Source organism: Polyodon spathula, chromosome 8, assembly GCF_017654505.1.
Source record: "Polyodon spathula isolate WHYD16114869_AA chromosome 8, ASM1765450v1, whole genome shotgun sequence".
NCBI lineage: Eukaryota > Metazoa > Chordata > Actinopteri > Acipenseriformes > Polyodontidae > Polyodon > Polyodon spathula.
This window is the reverse complement of record NC_054541.1, coordinates 16,469,998-16,491,086: the sequence shown is the minus strand read 5'-3', so window position 1 is coordinate 16,491,086 and position 21,089 is coordinate 16,469,998. Positions and strand designations below refer to the sequence as shown.

The following is a 21,089-nucleotide window of genomic DNA, read 5'->3' as shown; positions in this document are numbered from 1 at the left end:
ATGCTATAGTCAGAGGTGAAAGTAACTTAAACTTCTTACCGGTGTAAAGTTATTTTCAGGTACGTGTTAAAAAGTGGTACTCAGTGCACTGGGCTTGCTTGCGCATGCCTAAACAACTTCTGCTAAGAAAGCAGGGAAGTGGCCATTCAAATCTGAGACAGCATGCTGTTTTTGGTCATTTACATCATTTTTGATTGAATTTGACATATTTTCCAGTCTTTTACGTTGCTTTTAATGTAATTTATCATATTCTATCACCATTAAGAAAATAGTATGTGTATAGTATGTATCGTATAGTATTATATGCAATACATTGGGTCTTGTACATTTTTTTTACTTGTGCAACTTTGCAGTGGACTTCTCGTGGATTGTTTTTCTTTTTAGAGAAATTGATTGTCTGTTTCCAGTTTAAGTTTTTAAAAAAAGTATAAATTAATGGTAGATGTACCTCTCTTTGACAATAGGAAAATGCCCATCACATCACAATTGATTGTACATCTACCAAAATCTGACAGAGCACCACTTGCAATCTGACAACATACCACTTTCTGACACATGTTAAAGTTTTGGTACACGTACCACATTCTGACGATGTACAACTTTCTAACACTACACAGGCTCTAAGGTCCAGATCATGGCTTCTATCACAGTGAAAAACAACGTCCACAAACTTGTACTTGAAGCTTATCTATAAACTTCAGTTACATTCAAACACTATTCCAATTCCAATTGGGGCTGACACAGGTTAGCTACACTGGTCAGCATATCCAGCTCTATGTTTTCAAAGGTAATAGGATTCTGGAGACACCCGCCCAAGGCTTTTAAGAAATTAAAGAGAAAAATACCTATAGAGTCTGCGAGAGCGGGGGCGGAAGATGACTCAATGTTGGATAACACGGTTAACGACTTAGGAACAGAAACGAATATGATAATGGAGAGTACTTGACAAAAGACTAGTTCAAGATCTTCAGTTAGCAAAGACATGGAACTCCAGGTTTGTGTCTGCGGCTGGAGCAAGGCCACAATGGTCAGGGGTTTGAAGATTCATCAAGAGAAAATGAAATGCTTGAGGGAGAAGGGACAAGTCCTTCTCATTGATCAGTACTTCTTACAAAGTCAGTCAAGTCAGTCGAATGAAATCCAGCAACAGGAAGCAAATTACAGTTTGCAGGATATCAGCACCCCTGTCATAGACGTGAGGAGGAGTTGCGTGGATACAACTAGTGATGAACCTAATGATCCTTGCAAACACGATCAGACGAACCAGCGTAAGAGAGAAAAGAAACTCAATGGGCACAAGCCTGGAGTTAAATGGCCAAGAGCTTGTGAGAAAACTGGCATACAGTAAACATGGATCTATGTTTTACTTTGGAAAGGTTAAGTGGAACAGTTGAAAAGAAGCTGGATAAATTTGGGGACATCATCTATGCATAAGGAGGAGAGAGGTTTGGAGTTGAAAGAAGGATGGAAAAAGTACAAACTATTCCTGGAATGTCTAGATGGCAGCATGAGATGGAATGCTTAGTTAGAGAAAGGAGGCAGCTAAGGAAGCAATGGAGAAGAGCAGAACAAAGTCAGAAGGAAGGACTCCATCTGTTACAAAGGGTCATAAAAGATAAAGATTTAAAAATTGCATAGAGCTGAGCACCTATGGAAACGCTCAAAAAGAAGGAGCATGCGAGAACTATTATAAAGATCCATTCAACTTTGTAAAGAATATATTCACCAGTGAGAAAAATGGCACACTAAAAGCATCTAAGTTTGAGCTGGAGAGATATTTGGAGGAAACACACACAGATTCAAAAAGGCAGGAGCCTATGTCAATTCCTTCAGACATCCCACCTATCAATCCACCAGAATACCAAATGGAGCACTGTGCACCTAAGTGGAAAGAAGTATAGCAAGCGGTGAAAAAAGCAAGGGCGTCATCATCTCCAGGGCCTAATGGAGTTCCATATAAAGTGTACAAGAGTGCTTCAGGAGTTCTACGAATCCTGTGGAAATTGATGAAAGTGGCATTGGAAAAACAGGTTGTACCAAGAGCATGGCGCCGAGCAGGTGGAATCTTTATACCAAAAGAAATGGCAGGATGTACCATTTCTCCACTGACTTTTACCATGGCAATGGAAGTAATTATTAGGGCATCAAAACAGGTCTACTGCCAAGACTGCTGTGGCCACTGACTGTGTATGAGGTCTCCTTGCCAACAGTTGAGAAGCTGGAAGCTTTAATCAATTCATATGTCAGGAAATGGTTGGGAGTTCCACACTGCCTCAGCAGAGTAGAACTTTATGGTAAAGGAATACTGTAGCTACGAGTCTCAGCTCTAACCGAGGAGTTTAAGTACTCCAAAGTCGGACTGGAAATGACATTAGTAGATTCATGCGACAAATACGTAAGGGAGACAGCACCTGTGTTGAAAACTGGAAGAAAATGGGTGACAAAGAAAGCTGTGGAAGATACTAAGGCAGCCCTTCAAATTGGTGATACTATGGGGCAAGTTCAGCATGGAAGAGGAGGTCTTGGTCTCAGTTCAGCTCCTCCAACATGGCACAAGGCAACCCCAGCTCAACGGAGGAAGCTGGTAGTCAACGAGGTGCAAAAGCAGGAGGAGGGGATCAGGTGTGTAAAGGCCATTTTCCAGGCCAAGCAGGGCAAATGGATGAGATGGGAGAGTGGAACAACGCAAGATCGGCTGGCAAGACCTATGGAATATGGAACAGAGCATGATCAGTTTCCTCATTAGATCAACATATTATGTTCTCCCATCACCACAGAACCTAAACCTCTGGGTGGGTGAGGATCCCTCATGTCCTTTGTGTTCATCACCCTCAACATTAAGGCACATTTTGACAGGATGTAAGGTGGGTCTTAGGCAAGGACGGTTTACTTGACGCCATGACCAGGTGCTGCGATGTTTGGCATTAGCATTGGAAGACAAGCCTAACCTGACCAATAAGTTGCCACCAGTTCCATCAAAGCATTACACACAAGACAATATTCCTCCATCCAGGAGGGCAACAACCAAGACAAGGTGTTAAAACTAAGCCTTGCCCAGGACAACTGGAAGCTGCTAGAGACTGGAAGACTCTGGTAGATGTTGGTCAACGGCTTATTTTTCCATCTGAAATTGCCACTACTAACCTTTTACCAGACATTGTCTTGTGGTCTGGATCAGCACGCCTTGTTCATCTGCTAGAGTTAACATTGCCATGGAAGGATTCAGTGGATGAGGCGTACAAGAGGAAGAAACTTCGATATGCTCAACTAGCTACTGAAGCGGAACAGCGAGGATGGAGAGTCCGGGTTTACCCAGTAAACTTACCGTAACCCTGGTTCCCTGAAAGAGAAGACGACCACCACTTCATTCGCCCTCACGGGTTCGATGGAAAAAGAGGAGGATCTTCCTTTGGGTCATGGTTCATCAATCCCTCGGTGGGTGGGACCGAGTCCGTCATCCGACGAAGGGGACTGTCGGCAGCTCTGGTATAGAGAGCTCAGCAATACCTACCCGACGGGCAGGAATATCCCATACCTAATATAGTGGTGGTCATGTTCTCTTTCAGGGAACCAGGGTTATGGTAAGTAACCTAACGTTTCTCTTCACCACTCTGCGGTGACACCTACAGGCCAGTCGCAGAGTTAGCTTGAGGGCAGAGATTTGCTGGGCTGGTCTTTGCCCTCCAGAGGGGAAATGGGTATAACTGTATGCTCGGAGACCTTACTCATAGTGGCCTTTGGTAGCTTAGCTGTGGTGGCCTATGTGAGCAGAGCTTAAAATACATCATAGGGTTGTGCCTCGATAGGCATGACATTTGAGGCGGAAATAAAATTAACTGCAGCACGCGATGTTGTTCAGATCAAGTGGAGAAGAGAATGGTGGTGAATGTGGTACGTTTAAATTTGTTCCCTGTGTTGAAACATTTAATATAAGGACAATCAATCATATATAAATCATATTTTTATTCATGCACAAAAATATAATTTAGTAATAAAAAATTAACCTAAATGTGTTTATAAAAATGTACAACAACAGTGTCATAGCTATGTATGTGCCACTATGACACTACTTTCACCGCATTATTATATATATATATATATATATATATATATATATATATATATATATATATATATATATATATATATATATATATATATATATACACACAGTATATATTTATTGCTTTGCAACTTTCCCCATCAGCTCGAATAACATATACCTACACAGGTGCTGGCAGAGAAAAGTATCAAAAGAAGAATGCACATTAACAATACTGTGCCGAAATTAGTATATGTGTTCTTCAACCAAGTAAGTAGCCAAAGCACAGCGAGCTCGAGAGACATTGTCCAGCTTGCTATGTTTTTTTTGTTATTGGAAGTATGCTGGAAAGCCAAGTTTGCCATTAATTTGTTTTTTTTTTTCTCAGATGAACCTTGTGAAAACAGACGTAAAGCAAATGTAACACGAGGCATCTTTTCCTGGCAATTGTTGCATCAAAAGAGCTGCTAGCAACCAAGAGATGGACCAGTAATATTTAAGTCTTGTTAAGGATTTAAGATTTAGTTACACATTTAGCTAAATGTTAAATCTTGTAACTAGATTGATAAATTATATCTGAATTTACACACTTAAAAATGTTTTTATTTATTTTCACAACATTTATAAATCTGGGGAAAAAATAAGATTTAAGGTAAATCTGGAAAAAAAAAACTACATGTTAAAATATTACACATGGCAACCCGTAAAAACAGCACCAGCTTTCAGACCAGGCAGCACCTAATGATTTTGATTATACAGAACACATTTCACCAGAGGAAATGACGTTCCTGTTGTTTCACTTTCATTTCTGCTGAAAATAGAACAAAAAAAAATATCTCGGCTTTCATCGTGACAGTTACCGGGGTAAACAGCACAGGAGCCCGTGTCTGCCACAATGTATAAGGCCGGTATTTCCAGCTACACGACCAGGATTCTCTGTTCCAACAAGGGAGCCTTAGTCTATCGACACCTTCACAAGAGTGTCAGCGAGAAGTACGATATTTCTAACCAGCTCTTCTGCGAGATCTTGAAGAACAGCAGCAGGTTTGTTATAGTTCAGGGCAGTGAGGGTAAGATCCCCGGGCGTGAGGTCAGCCTTGACAGCAAAGTAATTGCTAAAACCTCCGTACGGCTGTGCAAGGACTACCCCAAAGACTGTGGTGACTGCAAGGGACTTCATCTCTGCAAATATTTTGTTTATGGGAACTGCAGATTTAACGCAAGGTAAGTGTTTATCATTAACTACATATCTCTCTGTTTCCGAAGTAACAGTGTTGGTTCGAATGAAATTACGGTATTTGGATATTTGTAAATAAAATATATATATTTTAAAATGACCTCTTTAAGGAGTGTTATCCACTAATTTAAAATCCATTCTCTTACATTCAATTACACTGCCCCCCTCTTTATTTCTATTTTATACTATTTTATAGACCATTTGGCCTATGCAGATACATCAGAGACAGCAGGTGACAAGTTGCTGCTGCTGCCTGGTCTTGTTCAAACTCCAGTAGTTGCAATCACAGTGACCAGGCTGTAACACAGGTAGCAGGATGCGACAGTCATTTAAAACAGCAGCATTTGACAGCACAGAACTGCATGTCGCTATTTGCTGCATTCTGCCATAGCCTGTGTACTCGTCTGTGCTCGTTTCTGTAACTCACATGTGGTTATTCAGTTTGTTTGCATTCCTTAAAGGCAGTTTCATTAGCATGCACACACGCTTCCTGCCTCTTTGAAGTCTGTTTGCATCTACCTGCTATGAGTCGTGCTCACGAGTGTCATCGGCAACCGAAACTGTAGCTATGAGTAGATAACATTATATATTAAAGTAATATATTAAAAATAACCACTGTGGTAAAACCCCAATTGGATTAATATAGAGTTAAAGAACGGCGGTATTAAGATCCTCCATAGTTTAGATCATTAAAATTGGCTCTATAATGTCTAGAAACGGCCAATGTTAAATCCTTCACTTCTAGATGTAGATTTGTGAGATATGAAACAGTGAGGGGATGTATTTACAGTATCATCAAGAAGAAAGCCACACACTGTCTTTATAAAAAAAAAATTACATTGAGGTAGCCACTCCCAGTAATTATTCACCTGGTGTATTGTGCAGTTATGTGTATGAATGCCAATGAGGAATGTAACAGACTGTGTCTCTGTTGGTGAAATCTGATTGTGCTGCAACTGCACTCCTGGTGCATTCATCTTCAGTAAAGTAAATGACTTTGAATTCTGCTATATTCCTCCAGCAATTGTCGGTTTTCACATGACCTTCATTCAATCCACAACATTCTGGTGCTGAGAGCCAATGAGCTTCAGGACCTGGAGGATGATGAACTGTGCCAGCTTCTGCTCCAGAACGACCCCGCCCTCCTACCTGAGGTGAGAACCCACAGCTCTGGAGCTCACTTTGGGAACGCACTGTTTCAAAACACTTTGATTGCACACTGCATTTTAAAACAGCTTGGAACTTTTCGTAAAACTGTTTATTAAGGTTCTAAAATGTCTTTTATATGCCCCTGTATACCAGAGTATGTTTCCAACTTAAGGAATCACAAAATCTAATACTGTCTGCTACTTTTTATTTTTCCATCTCTGCAGTACATACTTTTTTAATTAAAATTGTCTAGTTTTCCTTGCCTGCATGCACTGCTGAAACCAGCGCCATTCACAGCACTGCAGGGTTAATGTCTAATTTACAAATCAGTATCCCTCCATAATAATAATCTGTGGTGCAAGATGAGCATCAGATTCAACAGCAAGCATTCCCTGACTCAAACAGTAAACAGAGAAACTTTGTTTTTTTCTTTTCCAAACTATACCCCTGTTTAGAGAACCCAATTACATTTCTTTTAAGTATTTATAAAAAAAAATACTCAAACTTTTTTGCGAGATAGGGAAGCATATCAGTGTTACACAGGCTTCCATGCACAGTGCTTCACCTACAGAGTCCAGCGCAACACTAATATGCTTCTCCACCTCAGCTCCCCACAATCTTCCTTGAGAAATAATTGTCTTTGGTTTGTTGTAGGTGTGTATTCATTACAATAAGGGGTTTGGGAAGTTTGGAGCCTGTACCCATGAAACAAAATGCACCAAACTCCACATCTGCCAGCACTTCATGCAGGGCGACTGCAGGTTCGAGTCCCAGTGTAAGAGATCCCACAAATTTGATGGAATCTCCTGGCAAATACTGAAGAGCCGTGGGCTGGCGCCAGACCTGATTCGCAATCTCCCAGACATCTATCAGAATATTTACAGCATTAGGAACAGCAAAACTGGAGAGAGCCAGGGTGAGTAATACCGATCCATGGTAAACATATAGCAAATTTATAATATAGTAGGCTTGTTCATTCACACAATACTATAATGATCACTTCACCTTGCAGAGTATGTATTTGACTGGGGTTCTTTATTAGAATACAATAAAACCTCTTAATTCTAAAACAGGTTTCGCCACTTTCAGTTTATGAGTTGTTTCTGACCAGCTGAGCAGAAGACACACCATAATTAACAACAACAGTGTCATCGCTGCTGTTCATCAGATTAGTCACCACGCCACTAGTATTGTTCAAACTTGAAGTGTATGTTAAAACATGGTTTGACAAGGTCGGTTTGCAGCTACCAACAATAACATAGGGAACTTACACGCAGATGAGAACTTGAAGTGTATATCAAGGTCAGTACATTAGGACTAGAAACAAAAATGCTTCCTTAATTACAAGATCCAGTACCTTTTGTTTACAAATGAACCTGAGTGTAATTAAGGGGGAAGCTTGGTAAACTTCAGCTACCATTGTCTTTCTATGGGCAGGAGGCTAGGCTGCTGTTGCACCTGAGTTTGGGTGCAGCAAGACGGGCAACAGAAGAAATGTTTCTCCTAGAAACAGCCTTACCCACTCCAGGATGCACCCTCAGTGACTCTTCTCATTTCACATTAAACTGAATCTTTCTATGCCTCTTTTTCTCTAAAGAAGCACATGTCCGTACCAGGGAGCCGTCCATCTGCTCAAACAGTGATGCTGAACATGAAGAAATCTGTCTGTTTTACATCAGGAAGCACTGTGGTTTCAAAGGTTAGTCCACAGTTTGTTTCTTTATGCTAGAATACCTTTATAAAGCCTTAGGTAAACAAAAAATAGGACGTTCTTTGGAGATAAAGAGAAAAAAAAAAGATACGGTTGGTGCCAGTGTACAAATGACTGAGGGAAATTGTGTACCAGTGAGAAAAAGCTAAACAAAAATGCATTTAACTCCTACTAACAACTTCTGGATGGAGCATTATGGTCCCACCCACTAACAGCAGTTTGGCAAGTTGGATGCATGATTGGATATAAGAGATCTCATTCTCTCTTCTGATGTGCTAAGCATTCTGTCAATCAACTTCGTTGTCTCTTGAAGTCCTAAATGAATTGCATGCAAGTTGAGTCTGTGCAAACAGGTACTCGGGAAAGGGCTTGGTCCCTATTTAATGTCCCAGTGTTACTCACTTGGATCCCTCAATCCATTCTTGTTCAATCATGTTTTTTAATTGTTGCATTGCGCAATGCAGAGCATTGTTCCAATAAAAATAATCTTCCAAACAGCTTTTAAAACATTCAGGGGTAGGTGTACTAAGATGGTCCAGTAGCAGCGCAAACATACTGCAATTTGCATTTTCGTTGCAACAATTTGCAAAATATACATTTTGTCATATTTACTAAGAGAAAACATGCTAACAAAGAGAGCTGCAACATACTAATTTAAATATTTGTTGCGTCATTATTTTGAGATCTATAGCATTGCTAGAGTTGTGCGACATTTTTTTGAATAAATAATGAAAGGCAGTTTAATCCCATCAGATTCTATAGTGGGGCCCCCACCTTCACCCCCAAATAAAAAATATGTTTCTATAAAAAAGCTTTTCATAATCATTCGGTAGCCCCTCACAAAACCGACATGTTTGTCCGACATAAGGAGGTGTCGCTGAAATAAAACTAATGTGTTTTGGGTAGGGTACAGATTTCATTATAAAATATAAATCTGTACAGTAGACCTACAGCATACCAGGGCTTTTCATCCAGCCCGCAAAGTAAGTGGCCCACCGACAGTCAGCAAAAATTATAAAAATTAACTAAAATAAATATGGAAAAGAAAAAACTAAAACAGTAACATCATAAGTCAATTTGTGATTAAGCTGTCTTAATTTTTTTTTTTTTGGTCTTATTTTTGTATTCCGGCAAAGCAGCGGCTATGTGTTTATTGTGCAATGGATGTGTGTTAGTAGTTAAGGAATACAATGTGAAAAGGCATTTTGAAACCAAACAAGCAGCTTTTGGAAATACATATCCAGAGGGCTCAGCAGTTAGAAGCTCAAAAGCAGAGGCGTTGATCTCTTCCTACGAACGTGCTTGTGCAGCTCTTGTGTGATCTTGCACTCATGGATTTGTTGTTTCAGGTTCATTAGAAAGTAAACCATACAAAGGAGAATAACAGTTTGGTCAGAAAGATCAAGTGTCATTATTTGGGAAATTAACCAAAATGTAGAAACATGATTCCATCGATTTCCGATATGCTACTGTTATCTCTTTCCATGGGACGAATCTGTTTGTTTTTAACTTATTCAAGTTTTCATTTTTGTGTCAGAGATGGAATAGAACCAACCACACTGTCGCACAGTTCTCGCTGTCAGACTGTATATTATAGTACACTATGTAATAGTATATATTGTAGTATATTGCGTACATTTTAAAATGTTTATAATGATACTCCATTAAATGTTCACACTGTTCTATTATTAAAGTACTATTCAGACGGCAAAAATTGGCAAGTCTTATTCTATATACTAACATTATGTTATATGATATTTATTATGTTGCTTAAAACTGTGCAGAGTAAAATACTTCTGGCCCGCCTGCTCCTAACTGTTTTCCAATCTAGTACCTTTAAAAAACTAGATGAAGAGCCTTGCTGTATACAGTACAGTAGTAAAATCAGATGTATACCTAGCACACTTTCCTTTTACTTTAGCCTGTTGGCTACCGGTAACACAAAATAAATCATGCTGCTGCATTGCACACATTGGTGTACAATGCGAATAAAAGATTATTTTAAATTTAGACTAAATAATTTTAGCGGTTGTTTTATTATTATTATTTTTAACTCGGCCTACTTAGGCAATTGACAGAAAATAGATCATGGTGACGCATTGTCAAGTTATCATACTTATAGGAGGACAGTCAATTCTTCTTAATAAGATTTTCAAAGGACCAGCAACAAACTCAGCATTATACCACTAATTTGTATTATCATGTGTAGCCTATAAGACAAATGTATACTAGTGTATGTTAAGAATGAGCTGGAGGGGTTACGGCCCATGTGTGCAGTCTATTGCTCCCAACATGTTGGGGAAACCAGAAATGTCATAGAAATTTGTTTTCAAGGCTTGTAAGTACACCCTGCTTTTAGGGAAAAATAGGTATTTGGGTGTTCACCTCAAAAATATATTGGCAACGCACGAGAAAAAGCTTTCAAAGGTTCTTAACAAATTGATGCAATTGTAAGTGTGGCAATTGTTGGCAGCTTTCGTACATCTCACTGTAACATTGGAGAACCCTCATCTCCTCACCATTTTTACAAATTTATTTAACGCCCATAATTACATACTCATCTAAGGCTGAACCGCAAAGAAAAACTGCTGCCGCAAAGCATTCCTTAAAAAGTCGCTAACAGCATTGTGCATGTTTAGTACATTTCACCCTAGACTTCTGACTTGTTTGTAACTGGTTTGCGACTGTTGTGACAACCGCAACACTTTAGTACATCAACCCCTGAGTGCGAAAGTTAATTGTCATTGATTGGTACTCAATTGTAAAAATGAGGGAGGACAGCTTTTCTTGTTTTTTAATCAACAAGTCAATGAATGGATTTATTGAATACCAGGCTGTAAACCTGTTGTTGTTGTTTTCCTTCCTGAATCTTCATTATCTGTATTGAAAACCCTGTGTTTGACTCTTACACTTCTTTCAGACAAGTGCCTCAAAGTTCATTACCATCTGCCCTATAAGTGGGAGGTGCTGAATGGATCAGCCTGGACAGACCTCCCAGACACAGAGGAGATTGAAAAGGCTTTCTGTAACCCAGCAAACACAACCAGGTAGGTCATGACTGGGCTCTGACATGGAGACTGAACTGCTCACTCGTCCCATAAGTGAAATGGAAGCTCTTGCTCCCACTTGTTTGTGCTATTTCTACTCTGCGGATGAACAGGACTTCAGTCTCCAGTCTTGCAAATCCAGTGCTTTAAAGCTGTAAAAAACCCCATCCTTGCAGCGGTGGATCTCCGGCGGTAGATTTCCTGACCATGCGGCGCGGATTGGCAAGTGTGCGCCGGCTCTCCACGGCCTCCTCCGTCACCAAACCTCCTCACTTCATCCTGACCACAGACTGGGCCTGGTACTGGCAGGATGAGCACCGCGTGTGGGTGGAATACGGCAAACAAGCGAGTCAGGGGCTTCGAACAGGGGTACGGTATATTTCCTATACTCTATACACTACTATAACATCTAGTAACTGTATTAGTTTGAGTGCAGCCTCTTCTAGTGGTGTCTAGAACAGGAACACATTTCAATTAGCTTGGACCTGAAGCACACATGGTTGAGCAGAGAGGGGAAAAGCTCTATTGAGTTGGTTTATTACACCTTGCAACTGTCAATAAGACCAACAATAACTGTAGAGGGTGTGTAAAGGGGAGCAACATGACCAGAGATGAAAATGAGGCAACAAGGAGAACGACAGACTGTACGTTGCAATGAAGAACAGCAACTTGTTAATAAGGCGCCAAAATGGAGAAAACAAAACAAAACTATATACAGCAAAATAAATGACAGACATGAACAGGATACTAGTAATGTTCTATTGACTAGTGGTGCAGTAGCTGAACACCTTCTCTTAGCTCAGAGCTACTAAGAGTCTCCCCCTCAAATGAACTTCCAGGAGGTATTTCTAACAGACTACCCAGCTAGGCTCCTCTCCCCTTGGAACAATCTAAACTAATAAATATAATATTTTAGAATAAACAGATAGATTTAATTTGACTTACTTTGTATAATACATTTTACAAACAAACATATCCAGAAGTTGTTTATTCCTAAAGCAATGTTAGAAACCACATTTTCCCTTTTTTATTTTCCAAGGTTGAACCCCCCCCCCCTTGATTATTCAGTTAAGCATCTTTGTAAGCAAGTATGTAGTCTCAAACATTTACACAACACTTTAAATTAAATGTTAGAGAGTCCTGTATTGTATTTTAAACAGTCTTGACAAAGTCTTTATGAGGATTTTCATAGGGGTATTTTATGGGTGATGAGCTCCTTCATCACAGGGTTGTATTAAAGTATTGGTCTTGAGTGTTATTTTGAAAAAATAATGTTCTTGCACTGTGGTGGTCTATTTTTGTGGCATGTCGACTAATAAAGTCACTAATGTTATTTATACAATACTATTTTAAAACCAGCCCTGCTATTATAGTCTGGGTCATAATTTTAGCTTATAATTCTCTGTAGGAGCATTCCATTTGCTGGAGATATCACTGGTGAGTTGATGTTCTTTCTGTATCACTTGCAGGCTGACAAGCACCACCCGTCCTCGGTCACGTCAGAGGCCCTGGAGAAGGCGTTCCTCGCAGATCCGGACAGCAGTGTCCCCTTCAGCGTGGGTCAACAGCAGTACAACCTCAGCTTCAGAGGTACTGCTGGAAATGAAATGGTTAACCATCTCAAAGAAGCTCTGGTTGCACCCTTAAAGTGTGGAGTACGATACTGTGCAAGACATAACAGTAGTTTGAAACACGTTCCTGGTCAGTGTAACAGGGCAAACTGGTGACCCTGCATGCATAAGAGGTCCTGGTTATAGAGCTTTTATACTGTTCTCATCTCACTGACGAGACAGAATCACACATTACACCTTCCATCAATAAGCCTGTACACGCCACACTCATAACTCAGCGGGGAAAATCTACAGTCATCTGTCCCTCTGCCTGGAGGGTAGTAGACATTTTCAGCTTTGGAGGAGACATTTGCCCCAGTAGTGTAGACGAGGGTAAACGCAGGTAAACTTAGTTCTCATTGAAGGAATAAAGTGTTTACTCGCTCCTGCTCTCCTGTGTTAAACAAATCAATGCCACACCAAGGGTTAAAGCCGAGGCATATTCCAGTTTATTATATAAAGCGACTCGGGTGCATTTAATGATGGGCAGAATCCCTTGATGTTTGTTTTGCTTAGACATGCGGCAGCAGAACTGCGTGTATCAAACCCAGAGAGAGGTTCGGAGGAGACCCAGGTTCGTTAGTGCCCGAGACGTGGAGAGCAAGATAAAGAGGTACCACCTGCAGAAGCTTATTCTATAGATTACACACAGGGTTGTTTTCCTGTTCTCTGGTGCTTTTTAGTCTGATTTCTTCATTAACACAAAGTGACAGTAACTTGACTGTGTAAATATAGTCAGAATAATAAAACCAGTAACAAGTTCACACCAGTAACTAAGCAAGATACTGTAAGGTTTTTCAGGTCAAAATTTTAAATACATTATTATTATTATTATTATTAGTAGTAGTAGTAGTCATAGTAGTAGTATGATTAGTATTAATAATATCAATAATCTATGTGTCTGTATATTCAAACTATTACATGAATTTGATTTTTTTTTTGGTGGTTTTGATTTATTGATTTTTATCGAACATTTATCTACTTTCATAAAGTTCAGCCTCTACAAAGCTTACTGCATTTTCTTTTGAAAAGAAGAAATGTATAAGGCACCTCAGTGTAAATAGTTTTTTTTTTATCCTCACACATTGATAAATCAGATATCGATGCAACAAAATAGGACAAACAGCAGCATGGTGTATTTAACGGCAAGTATAGGTCAATAATAATATAATAATATATATATATATATATATATATATATATATATATATAATATATATCATAATATTATATACTTTTTTTTTATATAAAGTAAAAGTGACTCAGCGGGGAACTCCACCTCTCAGTCTGTGCCGAGTCACTGGTTACAGTCTGCTGTCCCTGGCTTTGGATACAAGGTACACTCAATTATATTACTTCCTTTACACTGCACAGGTTAAGGGGCTTCAACTTTATTTGGGACCCTGTTGGAAATAAGACGACTTCACGTATAAGAGTATGTGATGTTTTGCAGTTTTTTAAACAAACCATCAAGACATCTTCCCCAGGCAATAATAAACTGTAGTAGCTGCTGGCTATAGCGCTCCCCTGCTAATTCACAAACAACAGTTCACAATCAGGAAAAGCTGACAGTAAATTGTACATGTACATCTATAAGGACCAATATTAATCAGATAGCAAAGGGGCAGTGAACACACTAGATCAGGGATCTCCAACCCTGGTCCTGGAGACCCCCTAGCCAGCAGGCTTTATATGTGTCTTTACATCATCAATGATAAAGATCTAGAACACCTGTTAATCTTGGCTAATTAAGCCTAATAATTGGTTCAATTGAGTAACAGAGAGATTGGTTGAAACGAAAACCAGAAGCCCCAGTAGCTCTCCAGGACCAGGGTTGAGTAGCCCTGCACTAGATAATGGGGTGGAGGGAGTGAACCAGCTTTCATTTCTTTTATTATGGGTTCTCTATAATTCTTGCAAAGCACAGTATCTCCCACATGGGTTTTTATTATAAAACACGCTGGTTGTTTACAAAGAATCATCACTAAATTGATCATTATTCTTGTACTTTCAAACACTTTTGGTGACCCATTGTTTGAATAAATAAAAGTTATTTAGTACATTTCTGTATTTCGTGGGTTCAGAACCAGAGGGGCGTAAGTGACATTTTCATAATTTTACAGGATAACAAAATTGAAATTTTTTAAATGGATAACCTTAAACTTATTGCAGTAGTATAATCTAACAGTTTTAGGCATTTTATTTTAGTTTTAATTTTAATTTTTATTTTGAAGTCCACTTTAAAGTGTAACATATTCAGTTGCTATACAACTGATTAAAAAACACTGCTAGGTGGCCAGTGCCTTTCCTTTTTCAAAATCATTTACCTATCTGCACCTTCAGCAATATTTAAAGTCCAGTAGAACTCATGGTGGGTTTGTGGTACACTTTCTGAAGAACATTTTTTTGCTTTTGGAATGACACCACCTTCTTGGATTCAAAATGTGTATTTTGTGGCAAGCCTGGTCATCCAAACTATATTTGAACAAAATTGTATCTGGATGTTCTTTCTGGTAATTAAGCTATTTGATTTTCTGCCATCTGACAGCCATCCTTTTTCTGCTTTTTATGTTAATGATTTAAAGTCTAAGAACTCCCCATGACACAGCTCATGCACATGGGATGGCTGATATTTTCTGGCAGCTCTAACAAGAGTATAGTCCCCATCTGGAGTGTAAATAGAAACTCTCTTTCTAGTTGTCTCCACAGTTGCATGGACACTATCACATTCCATTTGTCTATGCCAGGATTCCATTCATTTGTGGTCAATCACAGAACATAGTAGTTGTTCTGTTGCATAAGCACATTGTACTAAAAGCAACATTTCAGTTTTGGCCACCATAAGTGTCACAATAAAGAACAACATGCTTCACATCTGACTGCAATGCTTGCAGGTAGTGAAAAACACAAGTGCTAATTTCAGAAGATCCACGACCCCCTTCTGGTTCAAGCCACATTGTGGCAAAGACAGGGTTAATGGCTCTGGCAGCAACCATCAGCTAGTCAGATTGGTGCTAGTTGGGGAGTGGCCACCTGCATAAAAGCAGACAGAAAGCCTCTGGTTGTGGAGAGGGAGTAGGTGAGTGTTCAGCTGGAATTGTAATTGTAATTGTAATTGGCCCCAGTTCTGGAGGAGATACAGCAGGTGTCAGTGTGGTTCACTTGAGCTGGATTGACCCTGTGTCTGTTGTGGAGGTCACTGGAAATTTAACTCATCCCTCCACTTTGAGTCCTTAGACCGTCTTCTGTGTGTGATTGTAAATGCACAATGTTACTCCACTGAACCCTCTTCTCTCTGATTGTAAATGCACAATGTAACTCAACTTAACCTTCTCTCTGATTGTAAATGCACAGTCACTCCACTTAACCTTCTTCTCTGTGTGTGATTGTAAGTACACAATATCACTCCACTTAACCGTCTTCTCTCTGGTTGTAAATGCAGTGTCACTCCACCTAAACCCTCTTCTCTGTTTTTCCCCCAGCTAGTTCGGCTGTCCTCCTCCTCAGAGGAATTCAAACAAGTTCAATATTTCTTCCAGAGGACTATGCCCAAATTCACGATTCAGAAGATTGAACGCATCCAAAACCTGGGGCTGTGGGAGGTCTTCCAGTGGTAGGTAGCTGTTCATATATCTGTCAACAACAAAGATTTTCAGCACAGAAGTGAGGGGATCAATAATTAAGTTGCTAACAGCCTAATGGCACAGGAAACAGTGAATTATTTTTACTGATTCAGCACTTATCGCTGTGTTTCCCTTACTTATTACCCAACAAAGCAGCTCCTGAAAAGACACCTCGAGGCTGGTTGTGGTTGTGGGGATGGGATGAGGAAGTGAAGACTATCACTGCTGCACACAGCATCAGTTCACAATGCTTCACCTGTGGGATTTAGTGCACAGTGCAGTGCCAATGTTACATTAATTTGTTAGGGTGTTAAACATTCTAGACATTCGTCCTTCAGGCAGAAGGAGCAGATGAAGAAGAAGACTGGAGGGAAGGATGTGGATGAGCGCTCTTTATTTCATGGCACTGAAAAAGCCCTCCTAGAGGCCATCTGTCAGCAGAACTTCGACTGGAGGATGTGTGGCACTCACGGCACGGCTTATGGGAAAGGTGAGAATCAGCAAGGGCGCTTTCAGTGTGCTGGAATACATAAGAACAATTCCAGAGTGCTGAGAACCCTTCAGTCAATCAGAGCACACTTGCTGTATGCCAGGATGCATCACAAAGAAACCCCGTTCTTGACATCAACCATACTGACTTTCTACCATGCTTTATTCTCAACCCTTAGAAAAGTTTACCACTGTAAATTTGCACAGCTCATTTAGCAGTTTTAACATATTTTGCCCATGGTAATACTTGCTATGTTTTTTTAATATACTTTAGCATACCTCTCTGGACTTTACGGTGCTTACCTATGCTTTACCATGCGCTCACTTTCCTTTATTACACTTTGCTACTATGGTAAAATAAGGGAATATCTGATGGTTGAAAAAGTCATACCTGAGGCACCTCAGAATTTCCTTCAACTACAAAGTGCAAAACGGTGACATCGCCACCAAAAAACGATGCGTAAAATGATATAACCGTTTTGAACTCTAAAGTTGAAGCAAATTCTGAGAGCTGTCTTAGGTATGATTTTTTAAAGCAGGTGACGTCAACCATCAGATATTTCAGTAAAATGTCAATGGACTGAACAGAAAACCCATCTGGCTTGTATATTGACAATGAAGCCGTGTGTAATGGAGTTGCAAGACAGCGATCGTCTGTGTGTGGGTTCATTGACACTCAGAGCTTGGTCCGCTCACGTCTACTCCTGTTGGTATTCCCTCCAATAACCCTAAAGAAATATTGCCATGATAAAAAAGGTGGTTGGTTTTTTATCCCCCCCAAGCAAGTTTGATACTTATGCTTTTCAGTTTTGCTTTTACATGCTCTTCGCCGACACGTTTTTGAATTTCCAAATTATTCATTTTTTAATGCTTGTGCAGAGTGGCAGCCAAAACAGACCCCTTTATACATTTTAGTAAAAACCCTCATCTCCTTTATCATAGGCAGCTACTTCGCAAGAGATGCCTCGTATTCCCACAAGTATGCCAAAACCAAAGATGGGCAGCACATTATGTTTGCTGCGAAGGTGCTGGTCGGAGAGTTCACCCAGGGAAACAGCAGCTTCAGACGTCCCCCTTCCAAGGACGCTCGGAGCACAGGTCTGTACGACAGCTGCGTGGACAACATGGACAACCCCTCCATCTTCGTGATCTTCGAGAAGCACCAGATTTACCCTGAATATGTGATTGAGTACAGCAATAGATGCAACTAACTGAATGAATGCTAACATACTGGACTCTTATACTGAAGCAGGTGCAAAAGCAAAGATGCATTTTCAAACAATACATTCCTGGTTTAATACCAGCAAGAAACTACTCGGTTAAACTGCTGCTTATAGCAAGTTGTTGTCCGCTGTCAACTCAAATATTGCTTGTTAAAACACACATCAGCATAAGTTAACACCTGATTGGCTGCTGGCCTAAAAGCTGCACTGCTATAGGCCACTGTAATTGTCATTTATCAAAATTCCAAATTCCGCTAATTGACCCCAGGTTGGGTTTGTTGTATTGATGTTGTCTACATAACTTAAAGCAACCATGACAAGTAAAAAAAGGTTTTGCACTTGCTTCATTGGGTCTACAGTCCTGCACTGAAAGAAATCTATTAGCAGGGGAAGCTTGTGTGTTTTCAACCGTGTGTCTCATAAACTGTTCCAGAAAGAGACACTTTTACTGTACCAGAATAGATGATTATAACATAAGGCATTCTTAAAACCTTCCATATAGTTTTTGTAGTAAACAAAATAATTCCATAGATCTCAGCTAATATGCACTTCTATTTGCAACATCCATCTCGAATGTGCAGTTCTGAAAGAGACACATGTTAGAGCATACATGTATTTACATTTTAAAACATGATGTCTGGTACTACTTTAGGTTAAAGGAAGCTCTCAGTTTAGCTGCAATTACTTTAACTATAAGGGATTTTATAACCTCTCTTAAACAGTGTGGGTACTGGAGAGGGTCCAGTATCACTGCATGGTATTTACATGTACTGTATTAACCCAAGCATCTCCAACACCACACTAGATATGTCCTTCTATGTTACAAGAATTACGATGAAGAATAACAGGAGTATGGTTTTAAATAATCTTCTAAAGTTCCTTTTAGCACTTTTTAATGCACTTTTCTATATGCACTTTTTTCTATTGACTGTTGCAGTGAAGATAATGAATTATTGATCAAATATTAGAGAGATTCCACTTCTCATAAAGATTGAGAGGTCTAATCCATTGATCTGAACAGTGGGGACCTAAATACTGCCAGGGTTTAAACATTAGGAACAACCTGTGATTTTGCTGACTTTTAAAGACGAAAATTCAGTGTTAGAGATGTTAGTTTTCCCTTTCTTTTACCAATATTCAGCTAGTTTCCCTGTCCCTGATTAGCACTAATATTTTTACTTTTACACTTTTTAGATATGTCTGTCTGGGGAACTGTTTTTTTTTTTTTTTGTATCTGAGGATCTGCACCCTGGGTCATATTCATACAGTGTTACCCTTATAAAAGTGTCCCATATGAATTTTTTGTAATAAAGCACAGTGAAAGTATGGTAAGGCATAGGTAAGCTTTATAAAGCCCAGATAGGTATGGTAATGAATATTAAACGAGAGAACGGTGAAATCACGGTGCAAACTTATCGCAGTGAACTTTTCTAAGGGTTGAGAATAAAGCACGGTAGAAACTCAATATGGTCCAGCTGATGCCATTAACTGGGTTTCTTTGTAATCTTTTATAAGGGTAATACATAGAACTGCCAACCAGCCTTACAAATCGCCTGCATGTGCTTGGTTTTGTGCTGTACACATTTCTTAATTGTTTCTAACTTTTAAACAAACAAGCACTTCTTTAACCCTTGTATTGTGAAAGTCACTGAAACTAATAAAGAGTCAATCGGCATGTCTGGTTTTTACTTCTTGGGGCCACAGTGAATGAGCAGAAGACAGTGGAATAGGAACTTTAAACAATACTATTACACTCATTGAATTTAGAAAAACTAAAAGAAACTTAAAAAAAGGTTTGATTTGAAAGCAACAGCAATGTTTCATCTGCAAAACAAAAAAAATCAAATGATTTTGGGGATGGAAATAAAACTCCTGAAGCACAGTGGTTGTATCCATTCCTGGTTTTATTAAAGGTCCAATGAGACACACCTGAGCATGATACCAATATTTGATTAAGCTTGCAGTAAAACCTGGAATGGGTGAAACTACTGTGCAGCAGCAGTCTTATTTTCATCTCCAGGCTTCATTAAATCTGTCATAAGGAGTAAATGGTTAATTGCACAGGAGATTAATTATTTTATTAAAAAATAATCAAATTGAATGTTGAGACTTCGACCCTCTGTGTTTGTGGTTCCTGCCTCGCTCATTCATTAATTCTGTGGATCCTCTCTAAATATTTGTAGTTTTATTACACAACTGATGCCATGAGGTCCCCTGGGTACTCTTGAGAAGATACCTAAAGAGATACAGGAGGCACGTTGCAAGCAGACAGCACAAGATCACGCGTTTGTTTAGTGATGTGAGACCGCCCTAACCCTAACCATGGGGAACTAACTGGTGACCCCCAAACTCATTTCACTTGTGACATGAGCTGGATTTGAACCCAGGACTCCAGCGGCAATCAAAGGGTAGTGAATAACCCAGTTTAAAGACACTGATAAGGGAAAAGGTGTTGAAATGAGTAACAGACCAGTTCTATTACAAGAAACAAGTTTATTGGTAGTTTCTGATAACTGTTGCTGTCAGCCTTTGACATCCCTTTGCCAGGGTCAACAGTACTGTTTCCTTGCTTTACCGTACTATTCTGCTATGCTGTACCGTGGCGTTCCTACATATACTTTTGTAACGGACGTTACAAATTTGACTCTCAATTTCTGAACATACTGTATTCCTTCATTACTGTAACACTTTAGTGCAAAGCAGGTTTCCTTATTGAAGGAGTGCTCAGCAATCCTTTCAAATCAACTGCAGTGCCTCTTGGTAGCTCCGTTAACATAATTACTGGCCCCTCTTACAGCGTTTAGCGATCTTGAGTTTATTTCAGGTGTCTTCTTGTTTTACATGAACCCAGGATATTTCAAACAGATCTGCAGATAAACCACAGCATCCTGGTTCCAATGTAAGAGGGTGAGGTATATACACACTTTCTCCTTATATATGTGTGTGTGTGTGTGTGTG

General features: G+C 39.6%; 1 protein-coding gene across 1 annotated transcript; it reads left to right on the top strand.

The window, feature by feature from the left end:
• Nucleotides 1-4,793: 4,793 nt before the first annotated feature.
• LOC121319527 (protein mono-ADP-ribosyltransferase PARP12-like) lies at nt 4,794-19,347 on the top strand. The gene is made up of 12 exons (XM_041257046.1): nt 4,794-5,266; nt 6,301-6,433; nt 7,083-7,344; nt 8,026-8,127; nt 11,060-11,186; nt 11,363-11,555; nt 12,656-12,776; nt 13,313-13,409; nt 14,049-14,133; nt 16,279-16,409; nt 16,758-16,909; nt 17,851-19,347. Exons 1-12 carry the CDS (start codon nt 4,938-4,940, stop codon nt 18,117-18,119), a joined length of 2,001 nt encoding a protein of 666 aa, XP_041112980.1. The 5' UTR covers nt 4,794-4,937; the 3' UTR covers nt 18,120-19,347.
• Nucleotides 19,348-21,089: the final 1,742 nt, after the last annotated feature.